This window comes from Sminthopsis crassicaudata, chromosome 1 (genome assembly GCF_048593235.1).
Source record: "Sminthopsis crassicaudata isolate SCR6 chromosome 1, ASM4859323v1, whole genome shotgun sequence".
Taxonomy (NCBI): domain Eukaryota; kingdom Metazoa; phylum Chordata; class Mammalia; order Dasyuromorphia; family Dasyuridae; genus Sminthopsis; species Sminthopsis crassicaudata.
Window position 1 is genome coordinate 86,372,206 of NC_133617.1, and position 19,676 is coordinate 86,391,881.

At 40.9% G+C, this 19,676-nt stretch overlaps 1 protein-coding gene across 1 annotated transcript in view; it reads left to right on the forward strand.

Moving 5' to 3' along the window:
- The first annotated feature begins 1,702 nt into the window (after window positions 1-1,702).
- KCNK9 (potassium two pore domain channel subfamily K member 9) overlaps window positions 1,703-19,676 on the forward strand; it is a 175,312-nt gene continuing 157,338 nt past the window's right edge. The window contains 2 exon segments of the mRNA XM_074264744.1: window positions 1,703-1,972; window positions 1,974-2,058. Of these exon segments, the coding sequence (XP_074120845.1) occupies window positions 1,775-1,972; window positions 1,974-2,058 (283 nt within the window). The 5' untranslated portion in view covers window positions 1,703-1,774.

A 19,676-nucleotide genomic window follows, 5' to 3' on the forward strand; every position in this document is an offset into this window, starting at 1 on the left:
TTTCATCATCTCCTCCCCGCCCTTTGAGTCCCCTCCCGGCGAGCCGCGTGGGTCTCTGCGCCCTGGTCGTGTCTGCGGCGAGAGTCGCCACACATTTGGAGCCAGCTGGCCCTAGACTTTGGGAAGGAGGCTCACCGGGGAAAGACATGAGGAGGGCCTGGGTGTAAATCGGCCTTTTTTCTAGCCTCCTCCACCCCCGCTCCCTGAGACCACTGTCCCGAAGATTAGCCCAGAGGCACACATACACACACACACATCACACACACTCGTTCGCGCGCACACACACAGACACGCACGCACGCACAGCCCCAGGCCGATTGAGCGCAGCGCCGAAGCTGCTGGCGAAGCTGGGGGAGAATCGGAGGACACCTCTCTTCCCACCAGCGCCTGGTGTCCCTCCCCCATCCCGTTTCCCAGTCGCCACCTGCAGCCCCGGGACTCCCCCGCCCTCCGCTTAGCTGCTTGGACGCGGGTAGGAAATGAGACTAGGCTCATGAGCCCGCTCCAGCCCCGGAACTCCCCGAGGTTCTCGGGACTCCCGGCCCCCGGAGCGCTCCGCGCGGACCTGTTCTGGCACTGACTGAAGGGAGGGAAGTGAGCTGCTCTTAGACTCGGTCTTTGGCCGCGCCCTCCTCCGGCTCAGTCTAGGTCTAGGGCTGGAGGGCAGCTGCAAGAAAACTTGCCAGATTGCTTGGGGCCTTAAGGGAAAAAAAAAAAAAAAAATCAGTCTAGAGGAAGCTCAGACGAGGAGAAGAGAACCCTTCTCTCCTTTTGCCCCTTGTGGAGTTTTGGACCTCATCTCCCACCCCGCCCCCTGCACTTGCCTGTTTCGTTCCATCTCCCTCCCATGCCTCTCTTCCCAGCCCCTCCTTGCCTGGTACCTAGAGGGGACCCCTGAAGACCTATCACTTCGTAAACTTTTCCCCCCTTGTTGGGAGGTGAGGAGAGGGAGGAAAGGAGAAAGGGATTGTAAACTCCAATAGGGCTCTGCTCTCTCCGGACCTGCAGGCGCTGCCTCCAGTTCCTTACAGCCCGAGGAGGCCAGGAGGAGGAGGAAGAAGAGAAAGCTGGAGGCGGGGAGGACGAGAGGGAAGCAGGGAGAAGAGGGCTAGCTGCTGCTCTCGGATCAAGAAGAGGCAGTGGCGACAGGAGACAAGAGGACTTGGGTGGTGGGGCTTGGGGGGGGAGTTTTTCCCTCCCCAGTGGTCACTAAGAGGGTTTGCCATTGATGGCACTGCGCAGTGGGACAGGTTGGTTTGGCCAGGTCTTGCGCAGAGTGTCCGGGCTCCCCGGCACCTGGTCCCGGCGCTCCAGCAGCCTCCTGTGCCTCTCTTCCTCACAGGAGCCTGAAGCTCGGCCACGCCAGCAGCAGCAGCAGCAGGAGCAGCAGCCGCCGCCGCAGCAGCAGCCGCCACCGCGGCGGCGGCGGCATCAGCAGTTACCGCAGCTTCATCCCCAGCACTATCCCCTCCACCTCCACCACCCGCGCCGTAGCAGCGGCGGCAGCAGCAGCAGCAGTAGCAGCGTCGGCGGAGGCTACCTCCCCTACCCCCCGCCCCTTGGGCAGCCGCCCCACTGCTGCTTACAACTTCCCAGTGGAGGAGGAGGTGGAGGAGGACGAGGAGGAGGAGGGGGAGGACGGGGAGGACGGGGAGGACGGGGAGGAGGAGGAGGCGGCGGCAGGAGAGCAGGAGGCGGTGGCTGCTGCGCGCTGCAGTCGGACCGCCGGGCGGCCGGGGGACATGCACCCCGTGCCGGCCCCTTGCTGGCGGCCATGAAGCGGCAGAACGTGCGGACCCTGTCCCTCATCATCTGCACCTTCACTTACCTTCTGGTGGGCGCCGCTGTCTTCGACGCCCTGGAGTCCGACCACGAGATGCGTGAGGAGGAGAAACTCAAAGCCGAGGAGATCCGGATTAAGGGAAAGTACAACATCACCAGCGAGGACTACCTCCAGCTGGAGCTGGTCATCAATGCAGTCGGAGCCCCACCGCGCCGGGGTTCAGTGGAAATTCGCCGGGTCCTTCTACTTTGCGATCACGGTGATCACCACGATAGGTAAGAGCCGGGCTGGGCAGGGCTGGGCTGGGCAGAGCTGGGCAGAGCTGACTTTAGCCACGAACTACCTTCCGCCACTTTGACCCTCATTCCAGGGACGAGGATTCGAAGAGTTCAAGGAGGGGAGACGGGTGGTGGAAGAACACAGAGCTACGGAGGGGATGCCTTCCGAGGGCAGAGTTAAAATGATATTAACGCACCTTTCACCCCTGCTCCTCTCCCTTTCCCACCTAAAACCCGAGTGGTCCGCTGTTGGGTCTATTTCTGGATACTCTTTGAAAGCTCTTCTACTTCTTACCACTGCCCCTTTTTCATCTTTTTTTGGGGGTGGGTGGGATGAGGGACAGGAAGACTGGGCCTGAGGGTCTCTGTGTAGCTGTGCTTTGAACTCCTGGAACGGAGAGTTGCTAGGAGGGTGAGGAGCCGAAGCTCACTTTTGCAAGAGTCAGGAGCTAAGAATAAACGTGTTTTAGATGTTCCCTCCCTTCCTGCTTCCCCCACCCCCACCCCATCCCACCCCACCCCCAGCAGTGGGGTTAGGATGTGGGGATGTAGCCTATTCCATCATGTTTCTTACTATTGATGAGTGGGTGCTTCTGGGTGAGAGTTTTGGTTTTTTCCTTGGCATTCCTGCTGGCGACAGGAAACTCGTGTCAAGGTGCCATTTGGGTAGTGGGGAAGTGCTAGGTCCTATCCCAGCTCTTAACAGGTGCTTGTGTCCCTTGCCCTCTATCCCCTAGCCATCCCTTTCTTAATTCCATCCTTGCCCTTCTTCCGCCTTACTCTCGCGTTCCTCCCGAGGATTTCTGGTAGTTGGAAGCAATGGGGATCTGGGGAGAGGTTAGAATGTTCAGGGTCTTGTGTACTCTTTATCTGGAAAACTGTGAAGGACCAAAGTCAGATACAAGTTTTCCTGCGTCTGTCTGAAAAGGACTCAATGGAAAAGCTGTTGTATTATGGTGGCCAAGTGCTGGGGTGACACTCACTTCCCCCTCCCAGTCTGTGTAATTCTGGTCGGCAGAGTTGAGGATGAGAACAATTTCTTAGGAGGAAAATTAAAGAATGACTAGTATGCTTCTAACTGTAAAGGAAATAGTTCATTCCATAAACCGTCTGGGAGACAATGGGGGCGTTTGTCTCTGCCATGCAGAAGCCCTGGAGGTCCGGGCTGTCTATACATCCTTTCTGCTTAAATGTAGCTGCGTGACAAAAGTCAACACTAGTGATTCTGGTACTTCTTTGTGACCTTACTGTAAACGGAATGCTCTCAGAGAGACGGCTGGTTGTTCGGTTTTGTTTTTGTTTTTTTTTTTTTTTTTTTCTTTTCTGAGAGTACTTTCTGCCACCACAAGCTTGAGGATCCGTGGAGTTGTTGAGAAGGTCATTTTTATACCAGTAGACAGTGGAGAGTGCATTGTATTGGAAAGGACAGGAGACTGGTTCCCTGTTGTTAATAGAGACAGACAATATCTTTCTACCATTCAGAACTTGTTACCACACATCCACACTTACCACCTGAAGATATTGCTAGTTTACAACCCAATGTGAAACATCTTTTGACCTGTAGGAAAAAAAGGGGGGGGAAAGAAAGGTGTTTTCTCATATGCAAAGTTCCAAACTGTGCTGGGAGCCACTAGAGTCATTTTTATTTCCTCTATTTTCTGAGGAAAAGAACTCTTTCTTCTTCTGCTCCCTCTTCCTTCTTGTTCCCACTTTCATTGTCTTCATCTCTTTTCATTCCTCTCATTCTTCCTTTCCTCCTTCCCTCCTAACTTCACTTTTTTCTCTCTTTTCACCTTCTCTCTCATCCTACTACTTCTCCTTTTTCTACAGCCTGATAATTACTTTCATTTTTCTCTTTGGGATTTTTGTTTGTCTACAGAGATCTGCATGAATAAAACCAGAATTTCTCAATGTGCCATATGGGATGAGAAGCACACAATGACTTTTATTTCCCATGAGATTGAACAAGAATTGGGGAGAATTCACTTTGTAAGAACTTTTTAAATTCAGTGGTTCAATTTTCACAGTTTTAAAGAGAAATTCTGAGTTTGTAGCAGTCTACTGGGCTCTTTTTGCCACAGAGTAAATAAATGGAGAGATGTCCAAACTGTATTTTTAGCCTAGGAAGAACAGCCAGTCATCACTGCATTTGCCACCTTCAAACTTCCATCAGACCTATAGAGGGAAAGCCTCCAGAAGACACTCTGGAATGAACATATATATTTATTAACATTTAGTAAATGCCTCTAAAATTGAGTTTTGTGAAGGTTATGGGGTAGTGTAGAAAGACATGCTTTGAGAAGAAGGCTATCATTTCTGGCAACTGGAAAATACTATAAATTTGTCAGTGAAAAATGAAAGATTTGACTGATGACTTGTGCAAAACTGAGAAAAGGGATTTTTTTTCCCCAACTGGAAAATGAAATTGTCTATCCTTTAATGTCTCAATATTGTTGATGTAAAAGTTTTTATTGATGCATATTTCCTTTCAAGGTAGAGATTAGTTACTATCCTTCAGCTGGACTCAGACTTGTTACAGGTTAACACTCTTTAGGATTAAAACATTATTGAAACTAGTGTAATGGAGTAGCCACAAGCAGAAAACTCTTTAAAGAACCTACCCTGAGGGCTTACACTTGAGCCCGGGAGTCGCTTCTTTAGGCCATTCTCTTTGATGGGTTTCATTTATCCCTAATAAGTCTGTAAGGCAAAACTATTGGTGGGTATACGAGTCTGACTCTTTGGATTTATGTAGATTCATACAGGTTTTCTGATCCCTAGATGATAGGCAAGTGCTTTGGTTCTTTCAGAATTATTCTTGATTTTTATTCTTTTTGATCCTAAATTTTCCACCTCTTTTTGCTTGGTGATCGTTTTCTCCCAAAAGACTTGGTAAAATCTTGTCTTTCAGCTATGATATTAAGGGGAGAAGAGCTCATTTATGGATACTAAGTATGAGTAACTCTAACCCTCTTCAAATTAGTTAATGATGCTATTCTTGATAATCAGATGACATGCATTGTTTTACAAAATAATATGGATCTAGGTTGTTTTTGTTTTGTTTGTTGAACATGCCATTTCTTCTCAAATATACCTTTCCTCATGAAAATTTAAAATTTTAACTCCAAGGGGGTACTTTAGTTTTAGTATAAAGGGCATTAGATTTGGAGCAGTCCCAAGTCCCAGCTCTGATTTGGCTATTTACTACTTGTGTGGCCTTGCTCAAATCATGTCACCTTTCAGCCTCACTTTCCTTATCTGTAAAATCAGGGGTTGGACTATGTGGCAAAAGTCCTTCCTAGACTTAAATTCTGTGAGATTTATTTCTTTTTTGAGAAAAGAAGGAAATTCAAGAACATTAAAATAGAAAGGATAAGTAGAAGTTGACTTTTTTTTTTTTTTCTAAGAGAGTTTAACATAAGTGGTCAAATTTACAGGAAACAAAACACTGTCCCATTTTGGTTCTGTTTGTTTTCATCTTTTTTAATATAAATGCTAATTAAGGTAGTCCCAGGCCTTGAACAAAACCACCCCAAAGCTGTGTCCTCTAAGGGATTGTTTTGTATTGGGCAATGGTATTAACCAGCCAGGTTAATCTTTCCCTGCATTCTCTTTTTTAATCTAACCTCCAGACATTTCCCATGCTTGCTGCATTTTCCCTCCAAAGTCTCAGAAGAAGGATTCCAAAAGCATATTACATTTTGCATCTGTTAATGATGAAATTATTAGATAGCTTTGTAATGTAACTTAAAAAATATTGCTGCCACTTTTCTGACTGTATTTTTCTAACACAGGTTGTTGTTGCTTTTGGAATATCACATTAATCCTGACCTAGATCTCAGAGGAGTTGTACTAATAAGAGCTACTACAATGTAGTAGAAAAAAAATTGATAGGTAGGGAATCAGGGGCAGAATCACAAAAGAGCCTAGATCTTCTAAGTTATTTGTATGATTTCAAGCAAGAAACTTTGCCCATCTAGGTCAGTAGTTTCTTTTGGACCAGGCAGTTTCTGAGGTCCTAGAATTCATTCTATCATTAACATTCTATCTTCCAACATTCAATATTCCAAGATCCCTTTAACATTGTATTTTCTAACATTTTTATGTTTAAGGTCACTTCTAGCTCTAATATTCTATCATCGGGATTTTAAGATTCTTTATTCTAAGGTTCTAACATTCAATGTGCTAACATTTTATCTTTTAAGATTCCTTCCAAGAAGAATTTTGTATGGTCTATGTTCTAGTATTCAAAATTCTTTGGCCTCTTCCAGTTTTAATACCTCATGAATATAGTTATGATTTTTTATTTTATTTTTTTTCCCCTGAGGCTGGGGTTAAGTGACTTGCCCAGGGTCACACAGCTAGGAAGTGTTAAGTGTCTGAGACCAGATTTGAACTTGGGTCCTCCTGAATTCAGGGCTGGTGCTCTATCCATTGTGCCACCTAGCTGCCCCTATAGTTATGATTTTAATGATAATAACAAAAGACCAAATACGCAATCCAAAGTGCCCATTAAAGTTTTATTTTTCAGTAAATTTTTCACTTCCTCTTTCCCTCGATCCCTGCTTCCCCCCCTCTCTTTTGCTCTAATTTTTCTCCTTAATTATGTACTTGTAGCCATTTCTGAGGGGAGAAACTTTTAGTTTTAAACTTCTAAGGCTTTAGAAATCTTGGATGTTTCTATTTTAAGCTGTGAAATCTTTAATGTACAGCAGTTATGTTTTCCTATCTGGAATTTCAGTATGGAATTAGTTAAACAAATAAACAAACATGTATAGTTACTCTTATGCAAGTTAGATTCATTGCTTTGGATTCTTATTTTAAAATTTAAACTGTGTGTCTTGTGTGTCGTGTGTGTGTGTGTGTATGTGTGTGTGTGTGTGTGTATCTGACTTGGAGCAAACGCTCGCTTGTGGTGCTGTAAGGGACAGCTCCTCGTAGCAAATTCCTGCAGTATATGCCTTGGGCCAAATTTTTATTCCACAGCAGGAAGAATGGTAGGTTCTCACTGTTTACAACTGGAGAACAAAGGATTTTTTTTTTTTTAATCGGCTTTTGTACCATTTGTTGTTCTTAGAACTTAAGTTCTAGGGAGTTGGTGGTATTACTAACATTTGTAGTATTTTTGAAATGAGGTGGTTTCCTCCACCCCTTCACCTTTTTGTTTAGGTCTTGGAAATGAGTAATTGATTTCCTCCTCTACTTGCCTCATCCTAGGTCAGGGAATTATAGTAATTGAAGAATTAAGATTTCTGTAAAGGGAATGGGAGACTCTTTACCAAAGAGAAGAGGGACTTTCCTGTATAGAGAAGAGGACCATAGATGCTTTAGTTGGATGAGAATTTAAAGACTATAATCCACTCTCAGGTCTGGAAGGGGACTCACAAAGTCGGAAACCATCCTCAGGTGGAAATCTCTGCTACAACTTCTGACAAGTCATCTGGCCATGAAGTATGGATTTCTACTTCTGAGGACACTCACAGCATTTTGGGGCAGGTTTAATTTGAAGAAGTTTTTTTTTACTTGTGAGGGTACAACTTTTTCTCTTTATAACATATACTCATTACTCCTACGTCTGTCCTCTGGGACCAAGTAAAAGAAGTCTAATTCCTATTTTTTTTTTCTTCTATGAAGACATCCATCATGTCTCCTCTACATATTCCTTCCTCCAGGCTTAGCATTCCCCATTTCTTTCAATTAGTTTTCAAATGGTATATCCTAGTTGTGCTCTTCTGGTCCCACTACATTTTGTTATGTGGGATGTAGATGTGAGGCTCAGACAGCCAGAGCTATGAATGTAAATGATTTGGTACCAAAACCTAAATTTGAACTGTGATCTGTTACTTTCTCTGAGACTTTTTCTATTTATCATGATTTCTTCAATATTGCCTTCATTCTATTGTTTAATACTTAATTTCCATAGCAACTAGAACCTCTCTTTGACATGGTGAATCCTGGAACTAAGGGGGGAGATCCCCTCTTTTAGAAACTTATTAAGGTTCCTACATAAAGAAGTGGCAAAGATTTCTTCTTTTCAAAGAAATAACTACTTCCCAAACATATATCCTTTTATCTTTTTTCTCCACAGTTGGAGATTTTAGGAGGAATACTTAATAAGGGTCACTAGATTTTGAGAACTGGGCTTCTAATGACCACATCTGCTACTTGTATATCTCTGTGACTGTGGAAATCACTTCTTTCTCTGAGACTCAGTTTCATTTCTATAAAATGAAGGGGTTGGTTTGGATGACCTTCTAAGGTTCTTTATCTTCAAGAGCTTTGAATCCATAACTTTAGATTTTTCTAGTTGCTTTCAATGGAGGATTTCTGATGGATGCTAATTTATAAATCTCTATTAAGTTTTAGGAGCTTGGTCATAGAAGGTACATCCTTTGAAGCTGAAGGAGAAGATGAATTGAGGCAAAGGACAGTGAGTCAATAATTGAGTCAATAGAGACAAGTAGGCAGAAGAATACTTAATACTATTAGTAACACAGTCTCTGCATCTTTACCTGCTGCTCTCATTGTTCATGTGGGTGATTCCAGGATCACTGATAGCTTTGTGTAATCTTCTCTTTTTGCTTTGTTGACTTTTTGAAATTATTATTTAGATTTGATAAGTCTAAAATAGATAATACTTGTAAAGAACTTAGTACACTGCCTGACACATAGTGGAAACTGATAAGCCAGAGATCTGGGTTCTATTCCTCTACTGCTATTAATTCAAAATGTGACTTTAAGCAACAATGATGATGATAAAATGATTGATTCACACTGAAGTAGTAGCTTATACCTCATGATATCACTGAAACAATGGTTAGGAATAATAATAGTTAGCATTTATATAGCACTTTGAAATTTTTTGAACATTTTATATATTTACTCATTTGATCTTCACAATAATCCTGGGACTTAGATACTGATGCTCCTCCTCCCCCATTTTATAGCTGAGGAAACTGAAGGTCTTGTCTCTTGCAGTATAAATAGCAGGGTTCTATAGCAAATTTTCAGACCCCAAATCACATCCTCTTTCTACCATCCCTGCTAACAGTTAAGTGCCCAGGTCAGAATTCAGTCTGAGGTCTTCTGACCTGAAGTCCTGAGTTCAATCCATTTTCATTTCTTCCTTTGCAAAATGAGTGGATTTGATGAGGTCATCTCAGACGTCATTTCAGCTCTAAAATCTTACAATTGGATCAACTTTCACCTTCAATGTTAGGCAAGTTAACCTATTGTTCAAAGCAATTTAAAAGTACATCTTTATAGAATGAGCTAGGTTGGGAGCAGGAAGTAACTGTTTTAATTTTATTTATTTATTTTTACTTTGAAGTAGCCACTGACACTATAAAAATACATATTTAGCATGAGTATTATTGTTGTTCAGTTGTTTCTGACTCTGTGGCCCCGTTTGAGGTTTTCTTGGTAAAGATACTAGAGTGATTTGCTATTTCTTTTTCCAGAAATGGAAACTGAGGCAAACAGGGTCAAGTAGTGACTTGCCCAGAGTTACATAGCTATTAAGTGTCTGAGGCCACATTTGAACTCAGTTCTATCTTGGCTTCAATCCTGGTACTCTGTCCACTGTGCCATATATTACCATCCTCATCCTTAGGTTTTTTAAGGTGGATAATAAAATTTGAATTAACCACTCTAGTAAACACCAAATATTTATTGAGCCTTATGTAGGACTGAGCTGGACTTCTGATTGTAAGCAATATAAGCACAGGAAATGCATTTAATTACCACAAAGGGAGATACTGAAATTTGGGGTTTTGAGGCAGGTTCTGATATTAGATAGACCACGAACCAGAAATATGAACCCCTACTGTTGACCACAGCCTCTGAGATTCCAGAATCAAATGAAGGATCACAGATTTAGATGTGGAAGGGGCCTAAGAACTCATGCAATATAGCTTCTCATTTTCTTATAATAGCTAGTATTTCTATATTCAACTTACAAAGTATTTAATTTAAAGTTTACAAAGCATTTTCCATATATTTTCACAAAACCTTTGTGAAGAGGTATATCATTACCTTTATTTGCAGATAGTAAAACTGAAATTGAGAGAATTTAAATGCCTTGGGTCACACAGCTAGTAAGTCTGAGGTACAAGTCAGGCTCTCCCTGACTCTAGGCCAATGAGAATATTCACCGTGATACCTATCTGCCTCTGTCCATTATATCACAAGTTGCAGACATTTAGAATGTTGAAGCAGGAAAAGACCATAAAACATAGGATCTTAGTTTCCTTCTTTTTAAAATGATTGGGCTGGATCTACTGCTACTTCATATCCAGAATGGGGAAATATGCCTCTATCCATTGTATTACAAATTGTAGACAAATAGAATGTTGAAGCAGGAAAGGACCTTAAAACATTGAATCTTAGTTTGCTTCTTTTCAACACGATCCAGCTGGATCAGCTCTATTGTAGCCTAGAATGAGGAAATGATTGTCTATGGTCATACAACTAGTAACAGCTCTGGCAGATGCCACTATTTTTGCCCTAATTTGAAATGAAACAAGATAAGTTAGTCACATATCTTCTAAGCAACTGTCAGGGTCAAGTACAAAATGGTCATGTATAATGAAGCTGCTAGGTGATATAGTGGATAGACTGCCAGGACAGGAGTCATGAGTTCAAATGTAACCTTATACACATATGGGCTTCGTGACCTGGGGCAAGTCACTTAATCCTGCTTGCCTCAGTTTCCTCATCTGTAAAATGAACTGGAGGAGGAAATGGCGAACCACTCCAGTATCTTTGCCAAGAAAACCACAAATGGTATCAGGAAGAGGCGGATGTGACTAAAATAATGGAACAACAACAACAAAAACAACACTACCAACAATGACTGTGTTTGACATGTTGTGAAAAACATTGAGAAGACCATCCAGAAGACCCAAATTTGAGTCTTTTTTTCTCCTGCTCATTAGTTGTGTGTCCTTGGACAAGTTCATGAACCTAGTCTCCTTTATAAAATAAAGGAAAACATTGCTTGTATTCCCTCCCCTGTAGAGTTATCATTTTGGAATCTAAAATCCTGTAAAATATTGCCTTCTATGTCTTTGTAATGGGTCTAAATATTGGCTACCTTGGGTGGAAGATTTGGGAAAATGGTGTAGCTTTTGTTTTTTTCCCCTTGTTTATCTCTGAGCAACTTTTTTTCTTTTAAAAAAGATCTTTTCTTGGGAAAATGTAGTCTTTATTCAGGGGAAATAGCAATAAGATATGATCAAATTTTGGCCATGTAAGATATTCGGAGAGAACCAGCTTGAGATGTTCTCCATTTGAGAGATCCAGATTTTAATAGGAGGCTTCTGGAGATATTAATGATTTTAAGATCAGCACATAGTGGAGTTACAGGGGTGTGAGTCAAAGTTAAAATTCTGGGTGAGGAGACCTGATCCCTAGCAAGCCCAACTTCACATGGAAGAAATGATCTCAGAATCTTGGCTTCCAAAAGACTGGCTCTATGACTTTTCATTGTCTATGTCTATTTTATTGTGATCTAGAATTAGCTTAGCAGCTTTAGAATCCTAGAATTTCAGGGCTGTGTGAGACTTGGGAGAAGATGTATGGTAGAAAGATTAGTGGATCCCAAGTCAGTAGATGTGACTCTTACAATAGTCACTTAGTCATATTTATTCTCAGGTTTCTCACCATTTGAGTCCATGCTTCATTCAACTGTCAAATTAATAATTTTAAAGAATAGGTCTGACTATGTCACCCCTACCCCTTAGTCAATAAACTCTAGTGGCCTCTTGTTATTTCCAGGATCAAATGTAACAGCTTTTTGGCTTTTAATGTTATTCATCATCTAGACCCTTCCTGTCTTTTCAGTCTTCTTACCTCAAATTCCCTATTCTCTCTAATTTCTAAAATATTCTGTGATCAAGTGATTCTGGTCTCCTTTTTGTCATTGTTATAGGGACAGCTAGGATGAAGTGGATAGAGTGTAAGACCTAGAGTCAGGAAGACCTGAATTCTAATCCAGACTCAATAGCTTTGTCAAGAAAACCCCCAATGGGGTCATGAAAAATTGGGCATGACTGAACAACAATTTTTGGCTTTTAATGTCATTTTTCACCTAGACCCTTCCTATCTTTTCAATCTTCTTACTGCTGTTCTAGTCCTATTATATACTCGGAAGTCGGGTGATCCTGGCTTCCTTGCTACTCTCGGAATGGGTTACTCTGCCTTTCAACTTCAGGCATTTTCACTCACTGTCTTCCATTCCTGGAACTCTCTCCCTCCATCTCTCCCTCCTTCTCTCCACTAGTTTCTCTTCCTCCTTCTCCTCCTCCTTCTCTCTCTCTCTCCCTTCTTTCTCTATGTCTTTCTCTATGCGTCTCTTTCTTTCTCTCTTCTCTTTCTATATGTGTCTCTCTTTGTCTCTGTCTCTGTTTCTGTCTTTCTGTTTCTCTGTCTCTGTTTCTCTGTGTCTGGGTTTGTGTGTGTGTCCCTCTCTTTGTATCTCTCTCTTTCTCTGTCTCATTGTCTCTATCTCTATCTCACTTTCTTTTTGTCTCTGTCTTTGCTTCTGTTTGTCTCTCTATATGTCTGTGTTTCTCTCTATCTCTCTGTCTCTGTCTCTTTGTCTGGTTGTCTCTGTCTCTCTCTGTCTCTGTCTCTCTTCTCTCCTCTCCTCATCGTCGCCTCTTGGATTTCCTTCAATTCTCAACTAAAGTCCCACTTTTTGCAAAAACTCTTCCCTATTCCTCTTTAATCTTAGAGCCTTTTCTCCAAGACTACTCCCAACTTATTCTGTATGTCTTGTTTATACATAGTCACTTGTGTATTGTCTTCTTGTTAAGACAAGTCCTTGAGAGCAGGGATTGGGTATTTTTGGTTTTAGTTTTTCATTTTGTTGTATCTCTAGTGCTTAGCACAATGTTCAATACATAGTAGGTGCTTAATAAATGCTAGTTGCCGGACTGTTTTTTGGGACATTGAGACAAAGTCTATATTTTTCATTTTTTGAGACAATCCGGGTTAACTCTTACCAGAGTCACACAGCTAGTAAGGATAGAGGCCAGATTTAAAATTGGATCCTTCTAACTCCAGAGTTGGTGCTCTATCCACTATGCCATCTAGATGCCCATTATCATCATCATTATCACCATCATCATGTCTGGGTGACAGGTATCTAATGATAAGATAAATGTAAAATGTGAGGTAGAAAAATACTTAAGTTAGAATTATAGGATCCAAATTCAAATCCTAGCTCTGCCATGTCTTACTGTGTGACCTTGGGCAAATCAGTAAAATTCTTTTGGTCTCAATTAATGTCATTCATCATCTAGACCCTTCCTATCTTATCAGTCTTCTTATTTTATTAAAGAAGGGAGTGGTTAAATTGAGCAGTAACATCCCTCTCAGTTCTAGATCCTTGATGCTATGCTCATGTGAAGTACTTTGTAATCTGTGAGGTTTCGTATGAAATGGAAGTTGTTATCAAGTGTGTGTGTGTGTGTGTGTGTGTGTGTGTGTGTGAGAGAGAGAGAGAGAGAGAGAGAGACAGAGAGAGAGAGACAGAGAGACAGAGAGAGAGACAGAGAGACACAGAGACAGAGAGACAGAGAGACAGACACACACACACACACACACACACACACAGAAAGAGAGAGAGAGAGAGAGTGAGTGTAGGTTCAGCCTCTGCTTGAACATTTCCATTGCAGAGGAATTCTTTACCTTAGATTACAGGGGTTCTCAAACTATGGCCCACGGGCTAGATGCGGCCCGCTGATGATGTTTATGTGGTCTGCTGGATTATGGCAAATGGGCTGAGGGGCAGAGACAGAGTGTGAGTTTTTGTTTTTACTATGGTCCAGCCCTCCAACAGTCTGAGGGACAATGAACTGGCCCCTATTTAAAAAGTGTGAGGACCACTGCCTTAGAAGATTGATGGTAAGCTGAATCTCCTCTATCACTTGTCCTTCTTGACCCAAGTTCTGCCCTCTGGAGCCCCCAAAGTACAAATCTGTGTAAAGGACAAACTCTTTACAATCAAGGGACTCATATATAACATCTCTCCATTATGTCTAGATCTTTCTTTTCTCAAACTTCCTAGACTACTTCACCTGGACTTATCTTTTGTACCTATCTCACTTCACATGATATCATATTTAGTATCTGAGATTTAAAGCTGGAAAGAATCTCAGTTGTTTTATTACAACTTTATCATTTTGAAAACTAGGAAACTGAGATCCAAGGAGCTTATGTGACTTGGTAAAGGTCACACAGGTTGTAAATAAGCATCAGAGGTGAGATTTTAATTCAGGTCCCCTGATTCCAGAATCACTACTCTTTTCATTATTTACCTTTCTAAATGACTCGACCAAAGTTCACATAATTAGTAAATAGCTAAGTTGGGATTTGAATTACTGGTCTATATCCCTTCCAAATTTTTTTTTACTTCCCTTTTGTGTATTTGAAATGTTTTATGATAACTTTACTTTCTTTACTTTTTAATTTTTTTGCCATGCATCAATCTTACCTTTCTTTACTTCTGTATTTTTGTCATCCATCTCTCTTATCAGCCCTCTCTCTCCCTACTTGCCACACAAAAAACCTCTCCCTTGTTATGAGTCCAAGCAAGCAAAGCAGACCCCACACACCCTGGCCATGACTAACAATGACTGCCTCATTTGGCACCTCTAGAATTCTTGCAGGAGGTAGTCCCAGAGTTTTTTTTTTTTTTTTAACATGGTAAATGCTGGCTTACTATTACCTCTGAACAATATTCTTAAAGAAAGATGAGTTAGTGACCAATCTAGGGAAATGGAAAATTTCTCACTACCAAAGCTCATAGGTGTAATTTTAAAACCCAAGGCTACTTATCTTCTTTGTCAGAGCTAAGTAGCTGTTTCTGTCTTATGCTGCAATGAACTACTGTATGTTAAAACACACACACACACACACAGAGACAGAGAGAAAGAGAAACTGAGTGCAGTGGAGAAAACCATGCAACTTCAGAGCTGGAAGAAAAATGTAAGAAGATAGAACAAATAATTTTATTTTATTTTTTGAAAAAAAATATTCAGCTAAGGTGGTATAATGGATAGAATACTGGTCTAGAATCAGGAAGACTTGAATTCAAATCAGGCCTCTGACAATTCCAAGCTATATGACCCTGTACAAGCCCACTAAATTCTATGTGCCTCAATTGTCCCCTCTGTAAAATGGAAATAATAATAACATTTCCCCCTCCAAGAATTGTGGAGATGAAATGAGATATTTATGAAGTGCTTAGCGGTGTCTAGCACAGAATAGGAGCTTAATAAACACTTGTTTCCTTTCTTCCATGTGCAAAAGAAAAAAAAAAGAGGAATGTATACAAAACTGTGTGTATCTAATCAATATATAACTTGCTTTTCTTTTAAAATATGTAATATATTTAACCCATAGCTTTCAAAGCTATCTTATTTGTCTGTTATTCTTTCTGTTCTGTTTTTTTCCCCTCTGCTTAAAAAAGTGTTTCAGTGACCCTTTCCTTCTTTTTTTCCTTCTCTAGATCTAAGCCTTCTCCCCCTATTCTTCCCATATTAGGAAAAGTAAAACGAAGGTGTTTTTTTAAACAGTTGTACATCATTAGCAAGACAAATTCCCACAGTAGCCAAGTCTGAAAATGCCTGTTTCATTCTGTATCTCGTCCATCACTTCCCTGTTAAGGGATTTATAATAGGCTTGATCATCATTCTTTGGAGCTTATACTTAGTCATTGCATTGATTCTTAATTCTTTCTAAATTCTCAAGTGTTTCAAAATGGTTTTTTTCTTTAAAACATTGTCATTATTGTGTAAATTAATTTTCTGGATCTGCTTCCTTTCCATTGTATCAGTTCATACAAGCCTTGTCAGAGAACAAAGATTTTAGAGCTGGAGAAGACCTTAGCTACTATCTGGTTCAAACTCAATTTAAAAAATAGAGGCTCATTGAGATGGCATGATGTGTCCAAGTTCACCCAGTGAATTAGTGACTCTCTATTGCTCCATGAATAAAATAGAGACTCCTTAGCTTGGCTTTTGACAATAGCCACAACCTATCTCTAGACTACCTTTCTAGATTTATTGCATGTTACTTCCATTTACACACTCTTTTATTCCAGCCAGACTAGTCAATTTGCTATTTCTTGAACTCATCATTCCATCTCTGTCTTCTGTGTTTTATGCAGGTCATGCCTTCTGTCAGAAATGTCCTCCCTAAACATTGTAACATATCTAGTACCTGGTACAGTGCCCCTTCACACTAAGTGCTTAATACATTTTGTTCAGTGAATGACAATGACTTTATATACAAGTATGGGAAAGCAGGTTTCACCATAGCACTTTGTAGGCTGATATATCTATTGCTCTTTGCACTGAGAGAAAGCTGTGGAGTCCAGTACTGGAAATGGAGTTCAGTACCACTGAAACAGAATCTCAGAAGCTCCAAGGAAGATGATATGAGACATTGTAACAGATATGTGCTAAGAAAAAGAAATAAATCCAAGGGATTCCAAAAAAAGGACTTGGAAACAGTTGATGTCATAATGAATCTGGTTCGAAGGCATAAGTTTTTTCTAGGTTGTAAAACAACGCCTGCACTTAATAGGTATTTTGTCTGTTCAAGTCACTGGCTCCAAAGAGAAGAAGGCTCTCTCTGTGCCCTCAGAGAGATTGTGGTGTAGTGGAACTGGGGTGGGTAAGGCATGTACACAGGAATCAAGAATACAAGATAGAAGTTAATTTAATGGAGTTCATTTAATGAAATACATTTCCTTCCAATACCTTGCTCAGGTCTTTATTTTCTTAGTTGGAAGGGAATTTTCCTTCTCCCCATTTCTTAACACTTTTAATACATTTTACTCACTTATCTTCTAATTTTTAATTGCATTTTTACTCATGAAGCACTAGGTTATAAGATCCTTGAGTGTGTGTATAGGGCGTTAAGGAAATATTTTGCTTTTACATCACCTTTATTTCTCAATGTCCTTTCCTTGTGTGCCCAGAGGCCTGGCATTTATGACAAAAAATAACATGTATGAAAATGATAGAGGGATGGAAATGGGTTCAGCAAAAGCAACCAAGTCATTAGCCTAGTTCAATATATTCAATATACTTCTAAGCCCTCCCTACTTTTTGTTTCGAGGGGAAGGAGAGTTATATGTAGCTTTTTCAAAGCCAAGTTGGGTCATTATTCTTATGCAGAAGTCTTCTCCCAGTGCCTTACATTAGACATGGGATAGGAAAAGAACAACTTGGGCTTCTATGCCCTCAGACCACAGCTATATTTCTTTATGCCATATAGAATTTTCTCCAACAAAAAAAAAAACACAAAAAACTTTGTTTCTTGGTCCTGAACAATTTATGGTAAATTCTCTACTGTTTGGCACAATTGGGAATGGAGGTGTTCAGGCTAATAAAGTATTCTGGTCAGTAGAGAGCATCTACATGAATGTGGCTTGCCAACTTTCAAAGAAATAGAATACAATATAGAAAAACCATATGGAATGTAATTTGATTTCTTTCTGGGGAGATTGTGTGTTGTAATATAGATGAGGAAAAATATCCTCCAGAGAGTTGAGGCTGGAATTAAACTACATGACCTTTGAAGTTCTTTTGAAATGAAAGATGCCATTGATACCAGATTTGGAGTCAGAAGCTTTGTGTTCAAATTCCGACTCTGTCACTTACTGCTATAACTACTAATAACTAATTTACATTGCCTATTATGTGTCCGGCATGTTTATTGACTGACTGACCATTTTTTTTTAGGGGGAAGCAGCTGAGTGGTGCTATGTGTGCTTTATGGTTGTCTCACTTGATCCATCTACCTGAGAGGCAGATGCTATTCTTGGTCCCATTTTACAGATGGGGAGACCAAGGTAAATAGAGGTTATCTTATTTGATCCATTTACTTGAGAGGAAGATGCTATTATTGGCCCCATTTTACAGATGGGGAGACCAAGGTTAAACAATTTATCCAGGAGCATGCAATTGGTAAGTGACTGAGGCTGGATTTGAACTCAGGTCTTCTTGACTCCAGGTTCAAGATTTTATCTACTACATCCATCTAGCTGCCTCTGTGTTACAGAGATGAGACTAAATCTGACCTCAGACATTTATTAGCAGGATAACCCCAGCCTGGGCAGTTCAGCTCTCTCATTCTCAGTTTCTTCAGTCATGTCTGACTTTGTGATCCTGTGGACCATACTGTTTTCTTGGAAGAGATACTGGAGTGGTCTGCCATTTCTTTCCTCCAGTGGATTAAGGCAAAGAGAGATTAAGTAACTTGCCCAGGCCCATACATCTAAGAAGTCTCAGAGTCTGGGTTTGAACTCACTTCTTTATGACTTCAGGTCTGGTGCTTAATCCACCGAACTACTAGATGTCTCAGCTCTCTTATCTGTTTATAAAATGAGAGAGCTGGACTCTGTGACCCGCAAGGAAATATGTAGAAGTCTGCAAAAATTTGGATGCTGTGCTCTAGTTTGTCCCTGTGTTTTTTTCTATGAATCTCAGTCTGGTAAAAGGGGCTATTAATTTAGATCAGTGGTCCTCAAACTTTTAAAATAGGGGGCCAGTTCAGTGTCCCTCAGACTGTTGGAGGGCTGGCCTATAATAAAAACAAAAACTCACACTTTGTCTCCACCCCATTTGCCATAACCCGGCGGGACACATAAATGTACTCAGCGGGCTGCATCTGGCCTGCGGGCCATAGTTTGAGAACCCCTGGTTTAGATGATCTTCAAGGTCCTCTCCAGCTTGTGGGTATGTGTGTGTGTATGCATCTTGAATTCTTTTGTTCAAGCATTTAGACTCCTCAGAATAATGCCTTTAAATGCATATAATAAAGTACATATAGAATTTTGTGATCACAAAGGAAACCAATAATATTGAGACACTAACAATAGCAACAGCAACAGAAGTTCACAGATTTCAGATTAGGCATCCTTGGTCTATTAGGTAGAAGAGGAGTTAGCATGCAGTCACTTAGACTGAAGAAAACTTTACTTTAAATCCTGTCTCAACAATTCTAGTTAATCCATTAATCTTTATCAGCCTTGTCTTCCTCATCTGTCAAATGAGGATAATAGTAGCACCTACCTCTCAGAGTTGTTTTGAGTATAGAATGAGATATTTGTAAAATGCCTTGAGAAGTGTCATACAAATACTGGTTATTATTATTATCAAAAGAGTGAGAATAGCTGCATTTACCTGACAGCTTTGTTGATATAATGAAGTATACATGTAAAGTACTTTGAATGACTGTAAACATTTACTGCATGCTAGGGACTGTCCTCAAAGCTAGTGGTGCAAAAAACAAACAAGACTTTCCCCACTCTTAAGGAGTTTACATTTCTATATATAGAAGGAAGAATTGGAGTTACACTTGGACATCAGGGTTTAGAAACTGGAGTTACACTTGGACTCAGGGTTTAGAAATTGGAGTTACACTTGGACTCAGGGTTTAGAAATTGGAGTTACACTTGGACATCAGGGTTTAGAAATTGGAGTTACACTTGGACATCAGGGTTTAGAAATTGGAGTTACACTTGGACATTAGGATTTAGAAATAGTCACAAAAACTTTGCAAACATAAATGTCAGAGCTATTCAGACAGGCAGGCAG